The 26,900-nt window shown below is 46.1% G+C and overlaps 1 protein-coding gene across 7 annotated transcripts in view; it reads right to left on the reverse strand.

Moving 5' to 3' along the window:
- Window positions 1–26,900, reverse strand: part of MIA2 (MIA SH3 domain ER export factor 2) — a 626,403-nt gene that overhangs the window by 173,481 nt on the left and 426,022 nt on the right. For all 7 annotated transcript variants that reach the window (XM_078659761.1, XM_078659760.1, XM_078659759.1 and 4 more), the window contains exon 14: window positions 20,087–20,209. In XM_078659761.1, coding sequence (XP_078515887.1) covers window positions 20,087–20,209 — 123 coding nt within the window. The remainder of the gene's footprint in view (window positions 1–20,086; window positions 20,210–26,900) is intronic.

Raw genomic sequence — 26,900 nt, forward strand, 5'->3', positions numbered from 1 at the left:
TACAGCTCCCAGCGAGCTTTGCGGGCACTTCCTGCTTCCCGCACTCTTCGCGCCCGGAGGCGCTACAAAGAGCAGACGCTCCCTCGGTGGAGCGGGGGGACAATCCAGCAAGGAGCTTACCGGCCAGCACGCCATCACGCCGACAGCAGCTCCAGCGCCAGCTCCTGGGTGGGGAACGCTGTAGTCTCGCCGCCACAGCTCCAACCACGCGGCTGGAGACTACAGCTCCCAGCGAGCTTTGCGGGCACTTCCTGCCTCCCGCACTCTTCGCGCCCGGAGGCGCTACAAAGAGCAGACGCTCCCTCGGTGGAGCGGGGGGACAATCCAGCAAGGAGCTTACCGGCCAGCACGCCATCACGCCGACAGCAGCTCCAGCGCCAGCTCCTGGGTGGGGAACGCTGTAGTCTCGCCGCCACAGCTCCAACCACGCGGCTGGAGACTACAGCTCCCAGCGAGCTTTGCGGGCACTTCCTGCCTCCCGCACTCTTCGCGCCCAGAGGCGCTACAAAGAGCAGACGCTCCCTCGGTGGAGCGGGGGGACAATCCAGCAAGGAGCTTACCGGCCAGCACGCCATCACGCCGACAGCAGCACCAGCGCCAGCTCCTGGGTGGGGAACGCTGTAGTCTCGCCGCCACAGCTCCAACCACGCGGCTGGAGACTACAGCTCCCAGCGAGCTTTGCGGGCACTTCCTGCCTCCCGCACTCTTCGCGCCCGGAGGCGCTACAAAGAGCAGACGCTCCCTCCGCGTCGCGGGCGACGCCGGGCGGAGCCTGGGCAGAGGGCGGGCCGTCTTAGGCCGTCCAAGGAAGAGCAGACGCTCCCTCCGCGTCGCGGGCGACGCCGGGCGGAGCCTGGGCAGAGGGCGGGCCGTCTTAGGCCGTCCAAGGCCGCCCAGGGACGGGACGGGCCACATCTCTTACATCATGAGTAAGCGTAAACATATGACATCGGCGGTAGGCGAAGTAAAAGCTAAGGTTCCTAAGTATACTACCAGCATAATTACGTACCTGACTACGAAAGTGGATGAACTATCTACCCAGATTGCTGAGTCAGAGCGTGAGCTGGGTCTTGAAACTATCCCAGTGGGCGCTGATACACTAAACACCCCCATCATTAACTGTATCCCGTTGGAACCTAGGGTTATTATTGAGTCCTGCAGACCCATTCTGCCACAATCCCCTACTGTTCTCCCGATCCCGGTACTGTCTGAAACAGTGATACCTTCTATACCGGTGGTTGGGGGTGATCCAGGAAGCATAGCAAGCAGCCAGCCTGGGGCTCATCGTGCAGTGTATGTTACTGAGGAGGGTATCTCGTCTTTACTAGAAAAACTTTTTTCGGACAGGCTTGAATCCGCCCTAATCCAGATTGCCACTGATATTACTGAAACTTTGAAGGACTGTGTCAAGGACCTTTTGGCGAAATGTGAGCGCATCAATGACGTTCTAAATACCCGGGCCCTTTCTTCTGCTACACAAATGTCATCATGTCCAACAGTTGTACAGGTTTCTGCTCCTAAGGTTGGCGGTCCACCAACTAATACAGCCTTCATGGCTACAAAACTGGCCACTGATAACCCTGCCCAAAATAAAGGGAAAGTCAATAAGGGTATATCTACACCTATGATGGAGGCTGTACCTAGTGTAACCCCAATAGTAAGGTCTAAAGGTGCACAGAGGGGTGCACAGGGGGGTCGGGCGGGAATGGTACCCCCAGTAAATTTACCTCCTGATGCAACACCATTTGTAGCAATACTGGTAAATGTGCCTAAACTTGCTGACGGGGAGGTTGAACATCACGAAACCCTTCTTAAGCATATCAAAAAATGGTGCAATGCGAACTGTACGGGTGAAAGTAATATCGCAGACAACATTTTGACAGGAAGAAGGGTTAACTGGGTGGGCACAACTAAGAAAGGTGTAGCAGGAGACTGTGTAATAGTTAATTTTAAATCTAGAAATGTCTCCAGCCGTCTCTTTTGGGATGGTTCCCCACTGGACCCAGTAGGCAAGGGTGTACGCGCGATGCCCCTTGGCTATTTCTATCCCCCAGTATATAGGTCAGGTGGCGGAGAGAATACTATGTCACAGCATATTAATAATGTATGGGCTGAAGACAAACTTATTTCGCCTCTACAAGTTAACCAATGGATGACAAAGCAACCTAGGGTTGGTGGCACAGCTAATATTGTAAGGAATATCCCTACCAACGACTTATTCTTGTCGAATAGATTTTCGGCTCTAACAAATCAAATAGGTATTGACTGACTAGAGCATAAGCATAAAAGCTTGATAATGTTTTTATTGACCCATCATGTAACACAGCAACCGCACCCGATAATGACCCTTTAGATCTGGGCAGGGGGAATATCAGGCTACTTTCCTGGAACATTGCGGGTTTACGCGCTAAGCAGGATGACCCGATTTGGCTACAAAAGTTAAAAGAACATGATATAGTGGCCTTACAGGAAACTTGGGCAAGAGATAATGCTTTCTGGATGGACGGCTATATATCGTTCTTTGTCAAAGCGCAGAGTTCCACGGTGGGAAGGGATAGAGGGGGCCTGTTGTTTCTAGTTTCAGTCAACATAGCAGGTATTGTTAAAGAAATCCCCAGCTCCTCACATTATTTTCAGTTGGTGGAAATCAACCAGGCAGATAATAATAAGATAGTACTAATAAACTGCTACAATTCTATGCAGGGGGGTCCCCCAAACTTTGTTCTAGAAGGTTTATCTTCTTTTTTAACTAATTATATGTCAAAACAAACCACTTTTGTTCAACTCATACTGATGGGGGATTTTAATGTTCATTTGCGTGGGCTACATTGTCAGATCGAGGATGATACTGGCCCAGATCATACGACGTTGCCACATTTCGAGCACAGCCCTAAGGGTGTAGCAATGGAAGATTTGCTATCATCTAATGATTTATTCGAACCAGGGTTTTCAGACCTAAAGGATCGTGTGGTCACTTATAACGCGAGGGGAAGTGAATCGATCATTGATTATATTTTTATGTCCCCGGGTCTTCTCCGCTATGTATTGTTTTATAATGCCATAGTAAGCGGGTTCAGTGATCATAACCCGGTGTCGCTAGTCATGGACGCTTCCAATGGTCTAAGCAAAGGGGCCTTGAGGGCCACCTCTGTGAAGGATGTAAGGAGTAAAGACCAGGGAAGGCGTCTCAAATGGTGTAAAGTTTGCCCTGATGACTTTCTAGGCCTAATTGAGCAAAATATGGCAATGGAACTTGTGACATGTAGGGATTTAGATATGGGGGGGAAGGAGGTAGTTAGTGCTTTTGAGGCTATTTGTGCTAGAGTGGAAGAAGAGCTTACAGCTAGACCAAAGAGGGGTCCTGCCCCAGCTTTTGGTTGGTTTGATCACACATGCTCCAAGGCACACTCCGCTCTGTTGAAAGCGCTTAAACATTCCCCCAGAGACAAGGCACTGGTGGCACAATTGAGAAAGAATTATGCTGTGGGGGTTAAGACTCGGAAAAAGGTCATCAAAGAGGAAGCTTGGGATTCTATAATGGATTCTACTACCTTCAAACAAAGCTCTAAATTCTGGTCTATAATTAATAATCCCCTATTTGCCCAATCAAATAACATAGATCTTGAAGTAAATATCCCTGAAGCAGAGTGGCTTAAACATTTCTCTAACATATACGGGACAAATGAAATGGCTGAGACATCTTTTTCACCTTGTTTTTCAACTTCTCTACCCAAGCTAAATTTCAGTAAAACTGAAGTGGAGGTTACAATAAAAGGCTCACCTGTAAATAAAGCTCCCGGTCCAGACGGGGTTCCGTTGGATTTCTATAAATCAAATCCAGGGATGTGGGCAGAGATATTAGCCAATGTTTTTAACTGCGTACTTGAGGGGGGTTTGCCAAAAACCTGGGCTTGTTCAATCATAGTCCCTATTTTTAAAAAAGGTCAAAGAAGCGACCCCAAATGTTACCGACCCATATCCTTGTTGGATTCCTCCATGAAGGTCCTGGGCAAAGTCTTGCTGGTAAGAATTAACAAATGGACCTTGGAAAATGACATTTTAACAGATGCCCAGTATGGGTTCCGCACAGGAAGAGGTACAGAGGACCAATGTTTAAATCTTCATTTGATAATCTCAAAATATTCAACGGCAACAAAGGGGTCAATTTTTGTTGCATTTATGGACCTGTCCACGGTCTTTGATTTAGTCAACAGAGCTCGGCTGTGGTCCATGCTGTTAAAATTGGGACTTGATCCTCCTCTTGTACACTTTCTGGCTGAACTCCACAAAGACTTAAAGGCATCGATTAGGATGGACCAAGAAGGAAATCGCACAGCCTGGTTCAAATCGAGCAGGGGTGTACGGCAAGGCTGCATCCTTGCCCCCATGCTGTTCACTCTTTACATAAATTCATTGGAGAAAAACCTTTTAACTGCTACTTTGGACACACCGCGTGCAGGGGATACTCGCATCCCCGTTCTCCTGTACGCGGACGACGCTGCTTTAATAGCTCGGACACATACAGGCCTGCAGAGACTTTTAAATGCATTTAGCGAATTTATGTCCTCACTTGATTTAGTGGTAAACAATTCTAAATCTCATGTTATGGCATTCGGGGCTGTCAAAAACAATACCAAATCGTTTTATTGTAATGGTGAAGTGATCACTAATGTCAAAATTTTTACTTACCTTGGTGTAATTTTTGATACTAAGGGTAGCTGGTTCCCTCCAATTACAGCCAAAACCAAAGCGGTGAGGAGCTCGGCAAATGCAATTTTAAGTTTTTCTAGGAGACTCGGAGGTAAGCCGAGCGGTGCATTATTAAGCTTGTACAGGGCAAAAACTTTGGCAATAGCCAGGTACGGTTCAGGTCTGTGGGGATATGTGAATAGTGAAACCATCCAAAGGGAGGAAAATAAGTTCCTTAGGTCTATACTAGGGCTCTCCCAATCGACAGCCACATTCTCAGTTCATCAGGAGCTTGGTATAGGGTATATTACTGATAACCTTTCAATGGCACCTATTCTTTTATGGATTAGGATTTGGATCAATAACAACCTAGGTCTAAATCACAAAATACTGATGGACTGTTTAAAACTGGACAAATTTAAAGATATTGCTTGGCTGTCTTACATTCAAAAGTGTTCTTTGGAACTTGGACGTCCTGAGATATTCTCCGCCCCTCTGGGTTTGAAAAAATCTGATCTTGATTGGGTTAAGCTTAATTTCTCTAAAGTGAAGACCTTGGAGAGAGAGGAACACCAACTTATAAAGCCCACGGTTAGAGCCCATTATTTGACTATTACTTGCCTAACTTTACAACCGTATCTTGCCTTAGTAAACATCCCTTTTCATAGGTGGCTTCTGGTAAAATTCCGGTTTAACCAGATCTATACGGTTCTTTGTGACAGCCATGGTTGGTACAAGCAAGAGGATGCACCTGTGTGTAATTGTGACAATTTTTCACTGCAAGATAATATGCACCTAATGCTGTTCTGCCATTTTTACAATATGCCCAGACAGAAGTATTTGGTGCCTTTATTGAAGGACAAAGCTTTTCTTCAGGCAAAACGAGCTCTCCTGTATCTCCAAATGTTGGATTCACCTTTGGTTATGTTCAGCGTGGCTAACTATCTTGTTGCTGCTGTTAGGACTAGGTGGAGGCGATTGCAAATGTAATATGGGGGTTTGCTCTGGAGGATGAAATGTGTCTTTTGTACCTATAATTTTAGCTAATAAATTACTTTTTTCTTTCAGCTGTTTTTAAACTGTGTACCAAATTGTTATTGCTGTATGTAATTTTTTATGAAATCGAATTGCCTTTTTTAATTGATTGTAGTATGCTTTTATGATTTTTAACTAAATCGAATAAAGTGGTTTTTGACTTTACAAGGGCTATTTAGGCAAAAATTAAAAAGTGTATTTTACATAATTTAGTCCAGGAGTCTCCAACCTTTTCTGTAATAAGAGCTACTGTTGTTCACTGAAAATCATCCCAATCTACTTATATTAGTATTGTAATAGTGACCACATCAGACAAGATTACCTTGGTGGCCACCCTAAGCACGATTACTAACCGTGATCACCTCAGTAAAGTAGAAGGTTGCCAGCAGTAATAAAAAGGCTTGGTCAATTTGGAAAGCCTTAACATGGGTATTACATAAGAGCCATAACTGCAATGCGGGCACCAAGGTAATGATATTCGAAATAAGTCTCCCCAATACTACACACAACTTATCACTGAAATATCAGCTTTAAATGTTTTGGAAAACCAGCCATTTTCTCCAAATATCTGCTTAAAAGTTCTGAAAATACACATTTGTCTCAAATACACACTTTTCAACTTGTTTGTACATTTATTAATTCAACCAAGTAAAAGTTTCCCTAATTTAGTGGCCCAGGGTGTACACAGTATAACTACTTACAGATAAATGGAGAGCTACTAACAGCTCATGAGCTACTCGTTGGAGAAGCATGATATAGTCCGTCAAAGCAGAGCTGAAAACAAACAAACTCCCTGTAAATGTTTTTATTTGACTTAATCCAATACATTGGAAAAAACTGTGCCTTTTGATATGATTATGGTTGTTGTCAAACTTCTCTAGGGATGCAGCCTCTGTCCTCTATACTGTAATTACTGTTTTTCACTGACAGGGCTGCTTTCTTTCTTGTTGTGAACCAACTAGTGGAAAAACACAATCTAAAGATGGTGGTTGTGCACTGCTGACATAGAGGTCATAGTCAATGTCATAGTAACCCATAAAGACTCAGACAACAGCTGGCACTCAAAGATAAAACTAAAAACTCCACATCCAACCACTAGGCTGCCAATAAAAAGGCACACCTGGTGAATTCAAATTAGGTTTAAGCTGCAAAACAAGCAACATGTAAATCAGGCTGGCAATGCTGCTCGTACTGACATCAAGTTTATGTATAGGACATGCCCAAAACTGCTTTACATAATGATGCAATGAGACTTCTGGTGAAACAACTATGATTATATACCTTGAGAATGTGGATGCTTGTTCACAAAATAGAACATGGGTCTCCAAAGGGGGTGGCTTAGCCAGCAATGGAGCCAGACGAGTCGCTGTAGAGCTCCGTCATCGGCGCACGGCTCTGACCGAAATACTCAGTCAACAACCGACTTAAGGGGGCTGATGCCAGACGAGACTGCTCCTATGACAACCCAATGTCTCGGTGGCGGGTGTATGACGTTACAACGCATACTTTTACATCGCATGCCTTTACAACGCGGTTTTTACATCGCATACCTTTACAACGCATAGCGCTTTGGGGTGCTGGATAGTGAATAGTTTAATTTACTATTCCAACTCCAGTCCCCGTGGACACTAGGGAAGGTGTTGGACAGTAAATTAAACTTATTCCCTATCCTAGAGCGCCCCCCAGCGCAATGCGTTGTAATGGTTTGCGTTGTAAAAGTTGCGTCGTAAAGGCACTGCGTGGGAAAAGTTGCGTTGTAAAGGATGTTTCCCCTCGGTGGCAATAGCAAGTGGATGGCTACTGTGCAGCACTGTGTTGAACACCACAGCCTATAGCCTCACCGAGCGCACCACAATGGTGCTGAATGCTGCGAGGCACTCAAGGCCGGGAATTGGCTCCACCCCCTAGGCCCTGCCTAGGGGGTGGAGCCAATTTGACTGGCCATGCGTACTGCCCATAATCGCAGCTGACTCAAAATTGACATGGACAGTATCCAGCAGAGAGGGCTGGTGGCTAACTTCATTGCCCGTAGAGCTGCAGGAAGAGAGATGGAGGCGCCGGCGGCGGGCCCCCACGCAAGTCCAGGGATCGCCCCTGCCTACTGGGCCTGACTGCACGGAGCTGGTGAACTGTCGGGGATGTGATCGGCTACTGAATCCCAAGCCCGTCTGAATGACTAGGCAGTGAAGACGAGGATAGCCTATAGGTAGGCGACGACCTGATCCCCCGCTGTGAGGTGGGGAGTGATGCTGCAGCTGATTATTCGCCTGAGGCGCTTTGATGGTGGAAGCAGGTGAGCGGCTGCCCCGGGCTGTAGAGGAGTTACCCCCTGCTTGCAACCTTCCTGGACACAACATTCGGGGGCCGGGCACAGAAGTCTACGCGAGGCCGGGGATTGACTCCTTCCCCTCCCCTAGGCCTTGACGGAAGCTGTGGCCCGTCTTGCCTTGCGCACTGCCTGCAGCTGGTAAAAGCCCGCAACGGGCCCAGTTGACATCGAGGGACAGGGTCCGATGAAGTACCCCTCCACACACGAGGCTGCGGGGTGTGAGATGGCGACACCCGATGTGAGATTTCAAGGAAGGCTGAGGATGAGGTCCGCCCATTGGGCCTGACTGGAAGGTGCGAGACCGGAGTAGTGTGGAAACTGCAACCCACGGTTGAGGATGCAAGGTCACCGGTGAGTCCCTGTGGTGATGGCGAGGTTCGTCTATGTCCAAGAGCTGGCCCGCCCCCTGCCACAGAGTGAGATACAGCGCTGGGCCGTGGTGTCCGGAATAAGGCTGTGGTGAGGTATCTCTGCAAACATAGGGGCAGACTGCGCACGGCTCGTTAGCGCTGGTGAACGCAGCCTGGGGCACTGCGAGACTCACTACTGCCCGAACGCTACTTATACAACAGGGGTTGGCTCACCAGGTGCAGTCTGTTGGGAATAGCAGGAACTGGGGGACACTACACAGCTATTTGAGTCCTGCCATACTGGCCGCACCTTGCTGATGCACTTCTTATCTTGCCGTGCATTGCCACAACACGTGTTCATTCCCCCAATGCCTTCATCGGTTGGGGTGCTGCCTAATTAAGGCTGGCTGTCCATGAGGGTCTGTTAAGCACTGCACCCCTCGCTTTGTTGAGGCTGCAACATTGATAGATCGATTGCATGGTTCCTGAGGCGTGAGCCGGGAACAGTGGTTTATTTTAAAAACGAAACTTTTAAAAATTGTAAAAATTGTATTTTGTGTGTCATTTAACCGGAAACAACCCCCTGAGCACTCCCTACCTTTGCAGCGGGGGCCACAGCAGCAGATTCGACGCTGCACAGAGAAACACCGCTGCCATTTTGGGTGAGTGAGAGGGCGAGCAGATTACTTGCTCGGCCCTCCCACCCTGACCACTATAAAATGGCACCCCCTACCCAGAAGCGCAGCGGACGGGCACAGACGGGCTCGCCGACCGACCGGGACCAGGGGCCACCGACCCTGCGCCTTTTTAATGTACACTTCTGCGCAGCTCCTTGCCCTTCAGGGCAATTGGTCCATTAGCCCTCCAACGCTTGAATGTATAGTAGCCCTTGGAATTTCAACCCCCTCCCCCGTTCCCACTACTGTCTTACCGCTTAAGCCCAAGCCTGCACCTCACCCGGTGTGTCCTCCTACTCCCCCCTCCCCCTTGCCCACTTCGGCTCCCGCCTACCTTCTTAATACTCGCTCAGCTGGCAAACACCAACTGGAACTGTTCAATCTCCTCGACACCGAGTCCCCTGATTTTCTGTTCCTGACGGAAACTTGGTTTTCTACTGACTCCACGCCCGACGTTCTATCCACACTACCCGCTTCTTACTATGCCCTTCGGGCAGATCGCCCTGATGGGAAAAACGGTGGAGGTGTGGCCATGATTATCCGGTCTCACCTCCAGTTCCAACCCTTGGCCTATCCTCCTATACCTAATGTGGACTACCTAGTTGCCCGCTCAACGAATCTTCTAGCTCCCCTTACCATAGCTCTTCTCTACCGACCTCCCCAAACCATGCCCCACTTTGTACCCGCCTTGCAAGATTTGTTGGCCACTCTTGCTATTAACAATTCGTCTATTCTCTTACTGGGTGACTTCAACTATTGGCCTGGCGACCCCAGGGAAGATCAGACCTCCAAAGATTTCTCCGACACTCTCCGCTGCTTTAATTTCACCTCCCACATTCATGCCCCGACCCATGTCCATGGCCATATTCTTGATCAGATATGGTCGGTTGGTCGAACTATATCTCCCACTATCATTCTCCCCTGCACCTGGTCGGATCATTCGATCATCTCTTTTTCTATTGACCTCTCAGTCACTGACAGGCCCCCTCTGCCCAAGAACATCTTAGCACGGAATTGGAACCGGGTGGATTTTAACACCCTCCACTCTTCCCTGGCGACCTCTCTTCCCGATCTATCTGACCTTCCTCTCGATTCTCAAGTCGACGCCATTAATTCCTGGCTGTCCTCTTCCTGCGACCTGGTCGCCCTCCTCACAAGGGTCAAGGCTTGTCGCCTCCACAAAGCCAACAAATGGTTTTCCAGTGATCTTAAAGTCCTCAAACTGGTCCTCCGTCAGTCAGAGCGCCAGTGAAGGCGCAACTACTGCCCCCTTTTGAGGGACCGATACAGGTCTCTTCTCAAAAACTACAAGAGAGCTATTCTCTCAGCCAAGCTGGAATATTTTTCGGGTAAAATTCTATCAGCAGCTAACAAATCTAAGGAGATCTTCTCCATTGTTTATAACCTGGCCGCATCAGACAGAGTTAATCTCAATCCCGTCCCCTACCAATCTTTTAGCCTTTCCCTGAACGACTTTTTTCTTGAGAAGATTGCTAATATCAAACGGAACATTCCCCCTCCATCTTCTCTCTTTCCCACTGCTCCCCTTCCCCCTTTGCTTTCCTCCCTTGACCATTTTCCTCCCATCTCGAAGGAATCCTTCCTCGCCCTGCTCGGGAAGGTCAAGTCAGGCTCCCCTGCTGACTGTGGTCCGGCTCGTATATTAAGAGAGCTGTTCTCTGGTTGTCCTGACCCCCCCCCCCCCTATCCCTCCTTAATGCATCTATCTCCCAAAGTATAGTTCCATCTTTGTTTAAATCAGCTGCAGTCATCCCCATTTAAAAAAAAACAGGTTCTGACCCCACCCATCTTGCTAATTTCAGACCCATTTCCCTGCTCCCCTACCTAAGTAAGATCCTGGAGAGCCACATCCCTTCGTGCCTGTCGACCTATATAGAGGAAAATCATCTTTTAGCCTCCCATCAAGCTGGCTTTCGCCCGGTCCATTCGACCGAATCTGTGGTCATTTCTGTTCTTGATGAGCTGAAGAGCAAGACGGACTCCAACTCTCCCCAGGCCTTGGTGCTCCTTGATTTGTCCGCTGCCTTCGACACGGTCGACCATTCCATTCTCCTCGGCCGTGTCAGGGCAGCGGGCATGCCCTTTCTTGGCTCTCCTCATTCCTCCAGGGCAGGACGCAGGCCGTCCGTCTCTCCGGTTTTTCTGCCCCCCCCCACGCCCCCGGTCTGTGCCTTGGGGGGTTCCCCAAGGTTCCTCCCTTTCCCCTCTTCTTTTTAATCTTTATATCTATCCCCTCATCATTTCCCTGCTCAACATGGAGGTCTCTGTATATAATTACGCAGACGACCTTCAGCTTGTTTTTGATCTCTCCCCTGCCCCTGATTCTCTTCTTAAATTTCAATCTGTACTTATTTTTATTTCTGACTGGATGAATCAAAACCACCTCAAGCTTAACCCAGACAAAACGGAGTTGGTCCTGACTGGTGGTGCCATCAGCCCTTTTGGCCTTCCATCTTCGGCCCCCCTCCAGTTCCTTCGGTGACAGTCAGAACCCTGGGCATCAAAATCAGTCAGGACCTCTCCATGCGTCCCCAGGTTAGCTCTGTTGTATCATCCTGTTTTCTCTCCCTCAGGATTATTCGCAAGATCTCCCGGTTATTTTCCACTGATGCCCTTAAAATAATTGTTTTGGCCATGATCCTCTCACGGTTGGACTACGGGAACTGCCTGTACGTGGGCATCCCTGCCTATGAGCTCCGGCGCCTTCAGACCATCTAGAATCAGGCCGCCCGCCTTATCCATCGGCTTCCTAAGTCCCACCATACAACCCCCCTCCTCAAATCCCTTCATTGGCTTCCCATCCTGCAGAGAACTCTCTTCAAGATGGGATGCCTAGTTTTCATGGCCCGTGACCGCACTGCTCCCGTTTTCATTAATTCCATGATTACCCACTATCACCCTAGTCGCAATCTCTGTTCCTCCAGCCAGGCTCTCCTCAGTGTCCCCCGCTTCCGTAAATCCAGAACCGGCGGTACCAGATTTTCCATTCTCGCCCCCCGCTTCTGGAACAGTCTCCCACCCACCATCAGGTCCATCACTGTTTACTAGCACTTCCGTAAGGCGCTCAAAACCCACCGGTATGCCCAAGCCTTTACAAACCTATAATTCCCTGGCTGCCTCTTCCATCTGACACTATCAATCCTCTAGCGCCAGGAAACCGCTTGGTCACAGAGTGCTTTACAAATATTTTCAACTTCAACTTCAACACCTAATTCAGAGCCGGAAGGACCCATCTGGCACATCTCACACGACGATTGTTGCTGTGCAGTGGAGGGTGGCAATGGCAGACCCCGGCGGCCCAGCCCAGTTAATTCATTAACTTGATTACCACGGATGGTGAGTGTGAACTCCAAGGCTTCCTTCAGAGGCGACTGACGCTCACTAACCGCCACTCCATGTCATGAGGGGGCACTGGGGGTGCGACGACCCCTTACCCACAGACTCGGGCGCACGCAGGCAAGATGACAGAAGCAGAGACACAGGACCCCATGGCACACAAGCTCGACGCAGTGTTGGCAGCTGTTGGGAAGCTGGGAAAGACAATGAATCAAATCCGCACCTCCTTAGATGGCAAGATAGACAAGGTGGCACTAGATCTCACGTTATTACATGTAGACCATGAAAAACTCGCAGATCGCGCCTCCGCCACAGAAGGGGATGTTGCAGAGGTTTCGCCACGAGTAGCCACGGCTGAAAAGAACATCCGTGACTTATTGAATCGGGTGGAATTCTTGGAAGACAGAGCTGAGGATGCCGAAGGTAGGGCCCGCCGCAACAATGTACACGTCCTAGGTCTGCCGAAAGGAGTGGAAGGGAGAAATGCAGAGACGTATGCAGAAGACTGGATCCGATCGTTGATTCCGGCAGAGCCCTATCTCCACAATTTGTTGTTGAAAGAGCACACAGGGTGCCTGCCAAACCTCCACCTCCAGGTTCGAACCCGAGGCCATTTCTAATACGTTTACTGAACTACAGAGATCAGGATAACATTCTCCGAGAGACTCGGAAACTGCAGGACCTTCAAGTGGACAATCATAAAGTCATGATCTTCCCGGACTACACGTTCCAAGTCCGGAAACAGAGACACTCATATCTAGCGGTGAAAAGGCGCTTGCAACAATGTGATCTCAAAAACTCTGTTGTTTCCGGCGAAGTTGAGAGTCGTTGTGAATGGTAAGACTTCAATACCCCGGACAGCGCGGAAGAATGGTTAGAATCCTATACTTCAACGCCAATAGGATGAAGAGAGACACTCCCGGAGGCTGCACCGCGGCGGCGTAGGGAAAGGAGAAGGAAATCACATTCTTCGGTGTCTCAAACCTCTGGCCCCACACCAGAGTTGATGTTGAGCGGTCAACTTGAAGCGGTGCAAGCAGTGACAAGCATCAGTGGATCAACGGGAAGGGAATCAGATTCGGACTCCGATAGGTAAGGTCCGCAAAGTGATGAGGTATTCTCAGACATTCTTCCTGGCTCCAAGGACTCCTGCGCACTACCATATGTTACTCCGCAGAACTCCGATAATGTTGCTTGAACATTTGCCCGTACTGTATTCAATCCTCCCTCCACTTGTAGACAGAAAGCTGTGCGCGCTCGCCGGACATGCAAGTATAACAGACTCTAAGTGCTGTTAATGTATTATGTCGGTTGTATTTAGTAGTCATGCCGAAGTTGGGATTGTGCAGGGCTGGGCTTATAATCATTACCATGTTTTTCTTTTTAGCTTTTCAATTTATGGGAATATCATATATAGCAAACAGACAGCGGCCCCAGTTCACAGGTGACTGGCCAGAGCAGAGTTTAGCCACATTTGGCGGTCCCATCCTTTTCTTTACTTAATTTGTAGATTGCTGTGCACAATAGTATCCTCAGGACGTTAGTTGTGTGCCATTGCATTATTAGTTTGGGCGATTGCCTGTTGCAGATTTGCTCTTATGGAATTTTTGATTGTGTGCTGTTTAATTGCTTATTATGCCATTTTTTTTATCAACAAGGGTATGAGTATTAGCGAATGGATCTAAACAGAGGCGTGCGCTCTAGGATGATTATAAGCCTGCTGCTCCCCCCTCCTGACCTCTGGCCAGGCGGAACCATTTGTACCCCTGACACATACTGGTCATGGCTCCCATTAAGATAGGCACATGGAATGTGCGAGGTATACATGGCCCAGTGCGCCGCTATCTTATATACTCCTACCTTAAACGTCATCGCATACAAATAACGCTCCTTCAAGAGACGCATTTGGCTAAAGCAGAAATCACACACCTCCACAGGTGCTGGAGGGGGCAATTATATGCAACAGGATATTCTACATATGCACGAGGGTCCTAGTGTGGTTAAGACCGGGTACCCCATTTCAAGTGGTGGACACAATAATAGATGGGGAGGGCAGGTATGTTCTAGCTATGGGGATACTGGACGGCAAGCCGATAGTATTGGCATTACTTTATACACCCAACACTGAGCAGGTTGACTTTTTAGATCAGATGTCACAGAAACTGTCCATATGGCACGACACTCCCATGATCTTGGGTGGGGATTATAATTGTGTACTTGATGTCTCTTTAGATTGATCTTTTCCCCCCTTGCCAGGCACCATCACATACACTGCAGCGAAAGCGCTGGCAAATTGGGCCACGCAGTGGCGCTTCACAGATGTGAGGCGGCACAGAAATCTGCTAGACAGGGTGTACTCCTATTACTCTGGGGCCCATCAACTACATGTATGCCTAAACCTCTTCATGATGTCAGATGGTCTCTTACCATGCATCTCAGACTCTTTGTACATGGGACGCACACACTTTGATTATAACCCTCATGTCTTGAAACTCCAATGGGAGGTTGAACTGCCGCCACTTCTGATATTGCGCCTCTAACCGGATGTTCTCATTGATGCGCCAGTTCGTGACTCGCTGGCCACAGCTGTAGCACAATACTTTGAAAACAATGAGGGTACGGCAACTTCAGCGCTGGTGGAATGGGACGCCCTTAAGGTGGTGACCAGAGGGCATTGCCTGGGGACGCTGGCGGACATGCGTAGGCAACTAGAAAAAGACCTCACTAGTTTGGAACGGAGACTGGCCGCAAGTGAACAGACTGCCATAGATTGTGCTCAGGACCAGTTGGACCGACACACAGAGGAACATACGCGGTTGCTAGAACGGCTGCGTTGCCGCTATTACGCTGCACATTCAGCAAGAACGCATCACATGGGCGACAAAGCAGGCAGGCTGCTCACATGGCTTATTCGCCAGAGCGAGTCGTCGACACCGATAGCATTGGTGAAACTGGCTACCGGGGATATCGCGTATACCCAACGGAGCATTCATAGTGCGTTTGTAACGCACTACTGAGGCATGTATCGCTCGCATGTGTGGGTTACAGCTCTAGAGCTGCAGACTTACCTGGAAGACCTAGTTCTGCCAAAGCCCACACGCACTCAAAGTGATGAATTAAACGTTTCCCTTAACCCTGAGGAAATCCGAAACAGCATTTTCTCATTGTCTAATGGGAAGTTGCCGGGACCGAATGGTCTGCCGGTCTAATTTTACAAGGCATATGTGCACATATTGGTACCCCAAATGTGGAGAAGTGTGGCTCAATGGTTAGAGCGGCAGACCCTGATGCAGAGGTCTGGCCCGGACCAGGGTTCAATTCCCGCCTTGGTGGGTCTTGGGCTCAATTTCCCCGGACCTGATAATTCTCGCCTTGGTGCCTATTCTAAGCATGGGTCCCACTCTGCAACTCTGGGAAATAGCTTACTTAATCTCCACAACGGCCCCAACAGCGCTAGGATGCCTGGCTTCACCTTGGGGGTGCCCAGGAGTGGGCACTTCACAGGCAAAGGCCAGGAAGGGTTCCACAGCGGTATGTGTACAGCGCCTAGAGACCCCTTCGGGGGTGATACATGCGCTATATAAGCACTACATTTAATTTTTTTTACATTTTTTAAAGGTTACTAGACGGCACTGGATGACTCCACCCTCACTACTACACTAAATGAAGCCCTGCTGGTATCCCTCCTTAAGCCTGATAAAAACCCAGAGCTTTTGGGCTCTTATCGGCCGCTTGCGCTCCTTAACACAGACTACAAGATATCTGCATCATTATTGGCCAGACACATCTCGCCATTAGTGAAAACATTGGTGCACCCCGACCAGAATGGCTTTGTCCCAGCGCGGTGCACTTCTCTCAATATACGGAGCTTCTTTAGAGTTCAACAATATGCAGCGTACAGCTGGCCCTGATCAGGCTGCCTGGTATTAGATCTAGAAAAAGCATTCGACTCTTTGGAATGGCCCTACCTGGCAGCTGTGCTAGACAAATATGAAATAGGGGAACGTTATTTGAATATGGTTCGTCTATTGTATCAGCGACCTACTGTCCGGGTCCGCACCGGAAATCTGGTCTCCGATTGCATTAGGGTGAGACGCGGGACGCGCCAAGGCTGCCCGCTGTCTCCGTTGTTGTTCTCCCTAGCTATGGCTGCTCAGGAGAGATGGCGAGGACTGGGGTATACAGTTGGAGGATGGGCTACATGCCGTTTCCCTGTATGCAGACGAGTTATTGTTATATCTTCGGGATGTTACAGCGATCCCGGCATCCACTGCAGATATACTTCAGACATTTGAGGAGAAATCAGGTCTCCGGGTCAATTGGGCCAAATCAGGGATCTAATCATTCAATGCTGACATAGTAGAGGAGGATATCATTCTGAATGGATCGCTTCTCACATGGTATCCCACCACTTTCAGATACCTTGGTATTTTTATATATCGATCATCTGATGATTTATTGGAGGGTGATCATTTACGGGCTATTTCAGCCTTACGAGCCCAGGTGCAATTTTGGAAAACACTTCCACTGAATGTACCGAGCCGCATTGCCCTATTGAAACTTATTGTATTTCCCAAATTGCTCTATTATTTTTCAAATGTCCCTCTTTATGTCCAACATAGGATCTTTTGGGAGCTGGAACGATTGTTTCAAGATTTAATATGGAATAAGGGCAGATCACGAGTTGTTTTATGGAAGATGTATGTATGTATGTATGTATAGATATTCTTATATAGCGCTTGCTGTCACCCAACGGGCATCCTGGCGCTTAGATAGTCATGACATACAAGATGTTACCAGCATCCTATTGGCCAAGGTGGATCAGCCGTCCCAATAGGAATTTTATTATTTGGCTGCACAACGCCAGTGGGTGACGAAATGGTTGGACAGTAGATATTTGGAGGATACCGCAACTATGCATAAGTCCTGGACACACTCAAATTTACCATTTGTTCCACCCCATTGCTAAACCCCGCAGGCCAGCACAATTATATCTAGGACTGGCACATAAATGCTACAAACAGTGCTTATATCTTACCCGCACAACACTCCTGTATGCCCCGATCTTGCCACTATTGGGGACGCCAAGAGGAATGTTGGGCACATCAGATATAGCATTGGCAGCCTGGCATGTGGCAGACTTGCACACTCTGGGCGATTTATATAGAGACGGTACAATATTATCATTTGAGGCGTTGGTCGAGGAGTCAAGGTTGCCAGAGGGCCAATTCCTTTTGCATACCTCCCTTTTGAAGGCTCTGTCAACCGCCTGGGGAGATCTGGCAACCCAACCACCGACGCATCTAGTGTTGCAATATCTGCATGTTATAGGGGCGGGATCGCACGCAGTACACTGGCTAGTGGAGGTGTTGCTTGCACACACATTGAATCCGATGCAGCGTCTTCGCGTTAGATTGGAGACGGATAGGGGCCGACCTTGGACAGATAAGGAATGGGACGCCATTAAAGCGGGAGCCACGAACATACCGAGAAACTCTAAATTTAAGCTCATACAAACATATATCATACAAAGGGCATACCTCTCACCGGACATGATAAACAGATACTTTAACACCCCTGCCTCTGCATGTGCACAGTGTCAACAACTAGACGCAGACCTGCTTCACATGCTGTGGGCTTGCACATCTCTTCAGCATTACTGGCGAGAAGTAGTCACAACTTTGAACTCCTGCCCAGATATGCAGCTGCCAAGGTCATGGGAAGCCTGCCTCCTAGGGCTCTATGCCAGATCTAAAAAAAACAAAGTCGCCTTGAGATTTCACGATCTAGGAGTAATTACTGCAAAGTGCCTCATAACCAAGAATTGGAACAGCACACATCCTCCAGTAACAACTAACTGGCAGCGCTCATTTCTAACAAGGGCACAAGCGGAAAGAACAATACTGTACAGGGAAGAGACAGCGGGGCTCCGTAAATTCCCTATTGCGCAAGACTGGGACGCACTCCTCACTGCATTGCGTGCCACTACCACCATGACTGTAGATGACACCTTTGCCACTGATTCGTGAATACACCCCACGACTATTTCTCATATCCCTAGCTCAAAAATGGGAAGGTACACACACCCAAGCTGCCTCACTAGACATGAGGGTCCCCTCTGCTAGTTGGTAATTACACCTAGCTGCACGCACTGTCCCATTGTATTGTGAGAAATGGATCCAACAATAGCTCCTCGTACCCTACCAAGAGAAAATGATTTCCTTTGTATTTTGTTGATGGTAAACTTTCTCCCCCTTTTTTCCTTTATATATAATATAGGTCTAAGTTTGGTTTGTATAGTTTTAGATAATAAGATTTATTGGTAATTTTCAGTGATCTCTTTTTGTAAATTGTCACTGGACGGAAACTCTGTTCTTTTTCTGTAATGATGTGATGTTCGGTTCCGAAAAGCAGCAGATGTGTGTTGATGTTATATATGCATAAGAATATATCAGTATGTTCTTAGTCCAATGTGTCGGAAGCTGGATGTGTCTAGGACTTATTATAATTTCTAAACCAAGCTGTTGTAGTAATGTGAGCGATGGCACACTGGAATCCCAGAGTGCATACCTACCCGAGATGTAAACCATGTCATTAGCAAATGCAACGTCATCACCAACAATAATCTGCAGAAATGCAGGAAATACTCCGCTGTTTTTGTACTGTATGCACTATATATACATTTGGAAATGTTGTAAATGAATACGATGACAATTTTGTTTAAAAAAAAATGCAGAAAATACCAATAAAAAAAATAGAACAGGGGTCTCCAACCTTTTTAGTAATAAGAGCTACCTTTGTTACATGAAAACCATCCCAAGCTACTAAAATTAGTGTTGTAATAGTCACTACATTAGACAAGAATACCTTAGTGGTCACCCTATGCAAAATTGCCAGTAGTGATAACCTCATTACCTCCAGCTCGTTGCCAGCAGTAATGTAACAAATGTTTTGTCAGTTTGGACTGCTTCACATGGGTAATACATAACAGTCATAGCAGCAATTCCCTTGGCACCAAGGCAATTATATTAGTAATACGTCTTCCCCATCACCACAAGATGTATCACTCAAATATCAGCTTTAAATATATTTTGGAAATGTATCGATTTTTCTCCAAAAGTCAGCTTACGGGTTCCGAAAAATACACAGTTTTCAATTTTAGTATACATAAATTAATTCAATCAAGCAAAAGGTTATAATTTAGTAGGCTGGGCAGCAACCAGGGGAGCTAATGAGAGGTAGCTGAGAGCTACCAGCAGTTCACAAGCTACTCATTGGAGAAGCCTGGTATAAGATATTTCAAACCAGCTTTTGCAAACCTTTGATGGGCACACCAAAGAAGTTTTTCCTGCTTTTCCACAATGCAGACTTAAGTAAAACCACATTTCAAATGTATTCATCAACTTGGTACTTTTATCAGGCTGAACATGCCTCGAGGGGATTTCCGGAAACTAATGAATAAATTAACAAAATCACATACAAATGTTGAAAAAATCCAAATCACGTAGAATTGCCGACTAAAGAGTTAAAACGATTCAACTAACCCACCAATACAGAGTTTAGAATGTAAAGAAACTACTCGAATATTTTCTTCCTTATTTCACACCTCAGAGCTAAGTAATACAAAATCTTAAATTCTACTGATTTACCTTTACTTGACTTTCCTTATTGTGTAGGGCTTCCTCCAGGTCTCTCTTAGAGGACTCAAACATTTTAGTTTGTTCGGTAAGCTCGCTGAACCTTTCACCCCACCCTTCAGCTTCTTGTAGAAGCTAGAGAAAAAGAGGCACATAATACATTAATTACATTGTAAACTGAATAATTACAAAGGAATGTTTAAAGGCAGAGATGACAATCCATTAAAAGCAAGGGCCCTGCCCCCTCACCCCAACCAAAAGCAAGTCTTTGGCATTTTTACATGTGCATATTTAAACTTCAACAAATGTATTTTAAAATGTTATATAACCATATAAAGTGTATGTCCATTTCTATCCATACGATGTTTCAGGAGAGGGGTTATATCATTCATTTCACCTTTTGTTCACACTCATTATGGCCTGGTATCCTAAAGCATACTGTAAAACCACATCAGATCCTCGATCTAAAGAAAAAAAATCAAACTAAAACGAACATAATAGAACCCTTGTTCCCAATATACCCACACTGTTAATAGTGTAAATAGTGTCTCAAACAAGTCCAATTTCATAGATTAAAAGTTGGCTGAAGGTCAGAATCTCAGATACAAACTACCATCACCTCCGCGGTGTTTAAGAAACAACAAGATGAGTCCAACAAAAGCAATAAAGAATTCAAGGACTCCATATTACAAACCAAAATTGACAAATTTAAGAAAGATTTGGCCAAGTTCACACACGAAAGAGTGTACCCATACACTTACTCTCTTCCTGAATTCCGAAATAGTGGTAAAAGATATGGATCAAATTATTCTGGTTCCAGCACAGAAGGAAGTAGTGATTCAGATAGCTCAGGCACACCAGCCCAACTACACAGGGGTAGAGGCCGACCTAATAGGTACAATACCTATAGAGGACACCCTAACTCGCAATACCAACAATGGTGGCCACCATCTCCATGGGGTTATCCTCCCCATCCTAAGCATCCACCACATCCCTTTCAACCACCAATGGGTCCTTACCCAGGTTTTCAGAATGATTTTACCAACCAGTCTTTTTTAGGGTCTGGCCCACGCAGGTCACGACGGAGAAGACGGAACCCTCAACCACAGGTACATTGGGACGAGCAGTCAGGCCCGTTCACAGGGACCAGGAGTCACACAAAGAGGAATCCCCAACAACCGGGGACATCAGGGAATCAAGCCTCGTAGTGAATCTATCAACTAAAATACTTAGCCCATTAGAAGAACAGGTGCTTAGTAGAGGTTTAGGTTTCGTCATGACACATAATGGTGACCCTTTCCAGACTCAATGTGAATTGGCTCAGTTTTTTCGAAAACTGCGACTACATTATTTTTTCAAGGACAAAGAGAGCAGCCAACCAGATATTTCCATCCAAAATACTGGTCTGAAACCTAAATCGACTTTCTATCCAACAACACAGGGGGTACCTCCTCAAGTCTTGGTATTCGAACAAGCGGTCAAAGATGATATCGCTAAACTTTGGGATTCTAAGGCGAACACTTACAAGAATTTACCTAAGGCCGAACACCTGGCATTGCAGGCCTTGTCGCAGGATCAGTCGATCATGATCAAGCCGGCTGACAAAGGCGGGGCGATCGTGATCTCTAATACCACTGACTACAGGGCAGAGTGCCTTCGCCAGTTAGGAGATAGGCGGGCATATGAATCGCTCGCCCAAGATCCAACATTATGAGACAGATCAGTACACTTGTGGAGGAGGCTCTAGCTGAGGGGTGGATTACAGCACGGGAGGCTCAATTTTTACAGAAACAATATCCAGTGATGCCGTACTTTTATATCTTACCCAAAGTGCACAAGCCTCAGAGACCTCCTCCCGGTAGACCTATAATTTCTGGTCTGGGCTTGCTTCTCGAGCCTTTATCCACATTTGTGGATTATTTCCTGAGACCGATTGTCCAACTTATGCCTACCTATTTACAAGACACTAAAGAAATGCTTCGAGTGATTCCCGAAATTGAGTTTGATGCGGAGAGACTTTAGTCTCCTTTGATGTGGAGTCCTTATACACTTCGATCCCCCAGGATGAGACTTTGGAAGTCATAACATCCATCCTGGGTGAGGCGACTTTGGACACTATTACACCAGTGCCCTTCATTATGTCCCTAGCAAAACTAGCAATGAAAGACAATTTCTTTCGTTTTGAGGACACTATTTATCTTCAAACATCAGGGACCACCATGGGCAGCGTTTTCGCGCCAAGCCTAGCGAATCTTTATGTACACCGATTTGAACAGCAACATATACTCACTTCCACCAACCCCTTCTTTACATCTATTCGTTGGTGGAAACGCTATATTGATGATGTTTTAGTAATATGGCGGGGCAGTCATGAGTCTATTCTAGCTTTCCACGAGTGGCTGAACGCTAGGAATGAATATCTTAAATTCACGGTTGAGACGAGTAAAGAACGGTTGGCTATTTTGGATCTTTCCATATATGTCACACCTTCCGGCTTACAGAGTGAGCTTTACCGTAAGCAAATGGCTAGGAACTCGCTACTGCTATATGAGAGTCAACATCCTAAGGCACTTAGAGATAATATGCCTTATGGCCAATTTCTTCGATTACGAAGGAATTGTTCGACTGATGATACGTTCAGACAGCATGCAAAGATTTGTCTAGACAATTAGCAGAGAGACATTATCCACCACCTTTGATTAAGCGTTCATTGAAGAGAGCAAAGAACAACCATTAAGAAGCACTATTAGAACCTCCGGTACCTAAACCACCTATGGACAGATTGACCTTTCTGAGTACTTTTAGCTCCAAAGCAAACCATATCCAGAAAATAGTCCGGAGACATTGGCGCATTCTCAATCAGAGTAGGGACAAAATTGCACAACCTCTATTTTCCTTTAAGAGAGCCAACAGCATACTGGATTGTTTGGTACATTCACGTCCCAGGGAGGTGCCAAAAAGACCGATTGGCACTCTATGGGACTTACCCGCTGTAGTGGGGCACCACCCATGTGGGAATTGTTCGGTTTGTCCGCAAACGAGACATTCCACAACTGTCGATATAGGAACTGACCGTCCCTGGGAACAGAAACACTTTTCCAATTGTAACAGCACTAATCTGATCTATCTCCTTACCTATCCCTGTTCCACTAGATACGTGGGAATGACGACACGTAAAGTGCGTATTCGTATGCTTGAACACAAAAGTTCTTTTCGCTGTAAAAAAACAATGACGAGACTCACTAAACAGTTTGTGGAGAAACATCATGGTGAAGAGGATTTCCAATGGACTCTATTGGAAAAACCTGTGATCCCATCCCACATTAGTGATGTCTCCAGATATTTATTCATAAAAGAATGGAAATGGATTTTTAAACTTTGTTCAGATTCCTTGGGTCTCAATGATGATATACCACGGTCAAATTTTCAGACCTAACTTGAGTTGCGGACACAGTTAGATGGAATTAGACAATTTGCGATTAAATAGACCATTCCATTTCTATTGAATGGACTCCGGTCTTCCAAAACATGACATTATTTTGGTATATAAGAATAAACACTTATGTGGAGTTTTTACATGACGGACACACTGACATTTATGAGGATTTTTCATAGAGACTCTAAGTGCTGAACTAGAATGATCGAGAGTTCCCGTCATAGGAGTCCAATGTGTATATACATTATCATTTAAGCGAGATAGGCCTAGTACTATGCATACTACTTGACTTGCTAGTCTTCCCAAGCTGTGAGTCTAACTGTGAGACTAGGATAGTTCCCTATGGGCATAGGGCCTTACATACTTCTACCCGTATCACACTAGGCTGGTCCACATAATTACCACAGCTAGTCCATCTGCTCCCACCCATCTTTCATTTTTTTTAAACCAGCGTGTTGATAGACAGTGGTAACAGGTATGGGCCGGCGCGAGGCTTATAGTACCCAGACATCCAGCATTTGCTGTGACTGTACTCTCAAAATGCTCAGTGATAGTATATGATGCCATCCACTTAATACGCTGATCAGTACATGCCCATTTTTCAAAAACGATACTTTAATAATGCTATGATGGCCGCCAGAGATACTATTTAACATGCACATTGAATATACCACGCGTTTCTTTACTCTAGCCTTCGCATTAAGGAACTAAACTTCCTGGTATAAACTATGCCGCATTGCTAACATTTAAGGCAGGCATGCGTAGCGGGCACCGGTAAATGTAGATATCTAATCCTAACAAGATAGAACTACTTTCGTCCTTTTAATGACATCATTTTGTAGTCCATAAATAGGTCATGGGATTGGATACGACGACGTTCCAGCATGCATGACGGCGAATCAACCGAACTACAGACGCCATGTTTATTACGTAATTTTGTAGTCGGAAGATGCAGCGTTAGAGATGGTTTTAGGCAGCGATTAAGGTTTGAATGTAAGTATATTTTAAGTTATCTGAAAGTTTGGGTGCTTCGATGAAGTAATCACCGAATCTGCAGAATGCGGTGGAGGTTCAACAATAGTCAATCTATTGAGCAACGAAAAGTACCAGCCATACACACGTGACCGGCTGTATTTAGAGGAACTTACTATCCGTGTCGGTGCCTCCCCCTAGACTCAGTGAAGTGTCGAGGCACCGACGGATAGGTAGGTCTGGATGGGCAGTACGATGTGTATAAGCATTTGACATGGGTACAGAGGCAGTTGCTTATTAATGAGGGCACCTGTTTTTCCTTTTGGGCATGGTGTTTGAAGTTATGTTTTACAACCAGCAGAAGATATTTGGTATTATTAGATCGACACCTGGCATAGAGGCAGGGGCCTATGAATGAGGACATCTGTATTTCCTTCTAGGCATGGTTATCGAATTCTGTTAATTGTATAACCAGCAGATGATACATGTCATTATTAAATTGCCACCTGGCCAGTGATACTACAAAAGTTTGAATCTATCTGATTGCAGATGGTAGAGAGTTTTATTTTGAAATAGTGTAAAGAAAACTTGGTCCTGTTTGGCAGTGGGTGTTTGATGAGAAATCAGGGGTTGTCTCTGATGAGCTGTCTTCTGTACAGTCAGAACTGAATAATGGAGGTGTAAATTAACAGCCGTATGTCGGGATTAGTCAATATGTGCATTCACACTCTCTATATTCCGTAGTTCTCCATTGTGTCTTACTGTCCACAGAGCGGGGCCTCCATATTCTGAGCATGGTCCAGGTGAGGTGAGGTCTCGTCCCCAGTCAAGCTGGGTGAGCACATTTACATTTTTCATACCGGTTTGTTTTGAAGAGAAGGAACTGTACATAGGAACGCAGAGACTTAATGACATCTCATTTATCATTTATTATATATTTTTATTTATTGTAGATGCCAATTGCATTCATTGATATGGAGGATTATGTTTAAATGTATTCACAGCACTACATTGAATCATCACAGCAAGTATCTTGCATGATTAATTCTCACTAATATTCAACTAATAGATGCAGTAGCATATTGTAGAGAGCAGAGGCCCTGAAGAAAGCCTGGGGACAGTTGGCCCGTTAGGCTGAAACATGTTGGCCCATCTTTGCAGTTATGTGTTTATACTGCGTATTGCACTTTTCTGTTTTTAGTTAGGGGGTAGTGTCCGCAATCCGAATAAAGTCTGTTAATATGGGGCACACCACCCTATTTTAAACTCGCCACACACATCTTTTTGCACTGCTTTAACACTTTCTTAGTGATCTATCAGAGTACGGCTCACTGTACCTTGTAGAGTATATTTGGGCAAGATCCAGCCGTGTATATACAGGCATGGTGTTCTCTATGATCAAGAGGTACACCTGCCTTTAAACTGGATGACCAAATGATAAAACTGATCACTTTGAATAGTTGATGGTCATTCAGATTCTGTTATAGGCGGACTTTCCCTTCTATATCTTTTATTTCTTCTAAGTCCCTGTGTTATGTGTATTTGTTGTACAATTGAGACTACACACTACTAGGAGAGAGTGTTTTACTTGTCTGAATTGAGGCATTACAGACCCCCGGTTCTCTATGTTGTTTATATGTTATGAGTTGGGGATGTGAACCTCGGCTGGTCTTAAAACTTCCCTTTGACCCTTACCTCCCTGTTGTGTTATGATTGTTCTAGGTGAATAACAGTAATTTTGTTTTGGTGGGGTTGAGCTTCAGGTAGGTGCCCTACATAGAAGTCCAAATGAGTTACACGCAGTGTTTGAGGAGCTGGAAGTCTAATACGGAGGAGATTTTAAAGTTCAGCTGTAACATTGTTGGAGGTTCTTGACGTTAGAGCTTCTTTGGTATTTGGACCTTAAAACACTGCAACCAACCATACTGAAAACATTAAAAAGTTAGTTACAGTTATAAAGTGCAATAACATCAACTGATCAAAACGTGTCTTACTGATAAACATTATATCATCTGTTAAGTCATATAGTTTAGTTAAAATGCTAAATAATTAAAAAAGGAATAAGACATTTTGCTCTAATCACCAAGGAAGAATATATATATAGTGGCACAGAACAAACATCAAGGGAAATTATGTATCAGATTTAGATATGTGAAAACCAATCTTATGGCTCTGCATGCCCATATTCCAGAACATTGGGACAATCTATTACAGCCTGTGCTTGTCATAATGTGGGTAAAAGAACAACAAGTTTATTTCTGTATTTCCTGGCAATGGATTGAAATAAAATGTCTGTGAGCATATCGTGGGTAGTTTCCAACAATCTGCTCTGGTCTACTGACTCCCAGTAAGTTTTTTTTAATTCTCAGGATGAAGTAGTGGCTGTTGAGTCTGCAATGTTCCAGTAATGTGCAATGC

Source organism: Lissotriton helveticus, chromosome 9 (genome assembly GCF_964261635.1).
Source record: "Lissotriton helveticus chromosome 9, aLisHel1.1, whole genome shotgun sequence".
Lineage (NCBI taxonomy): Eukaryota > Metazoa > Chordata > Amphibia > Caudata > Salamandridae > Lissotriton > Lissotriton helveticus.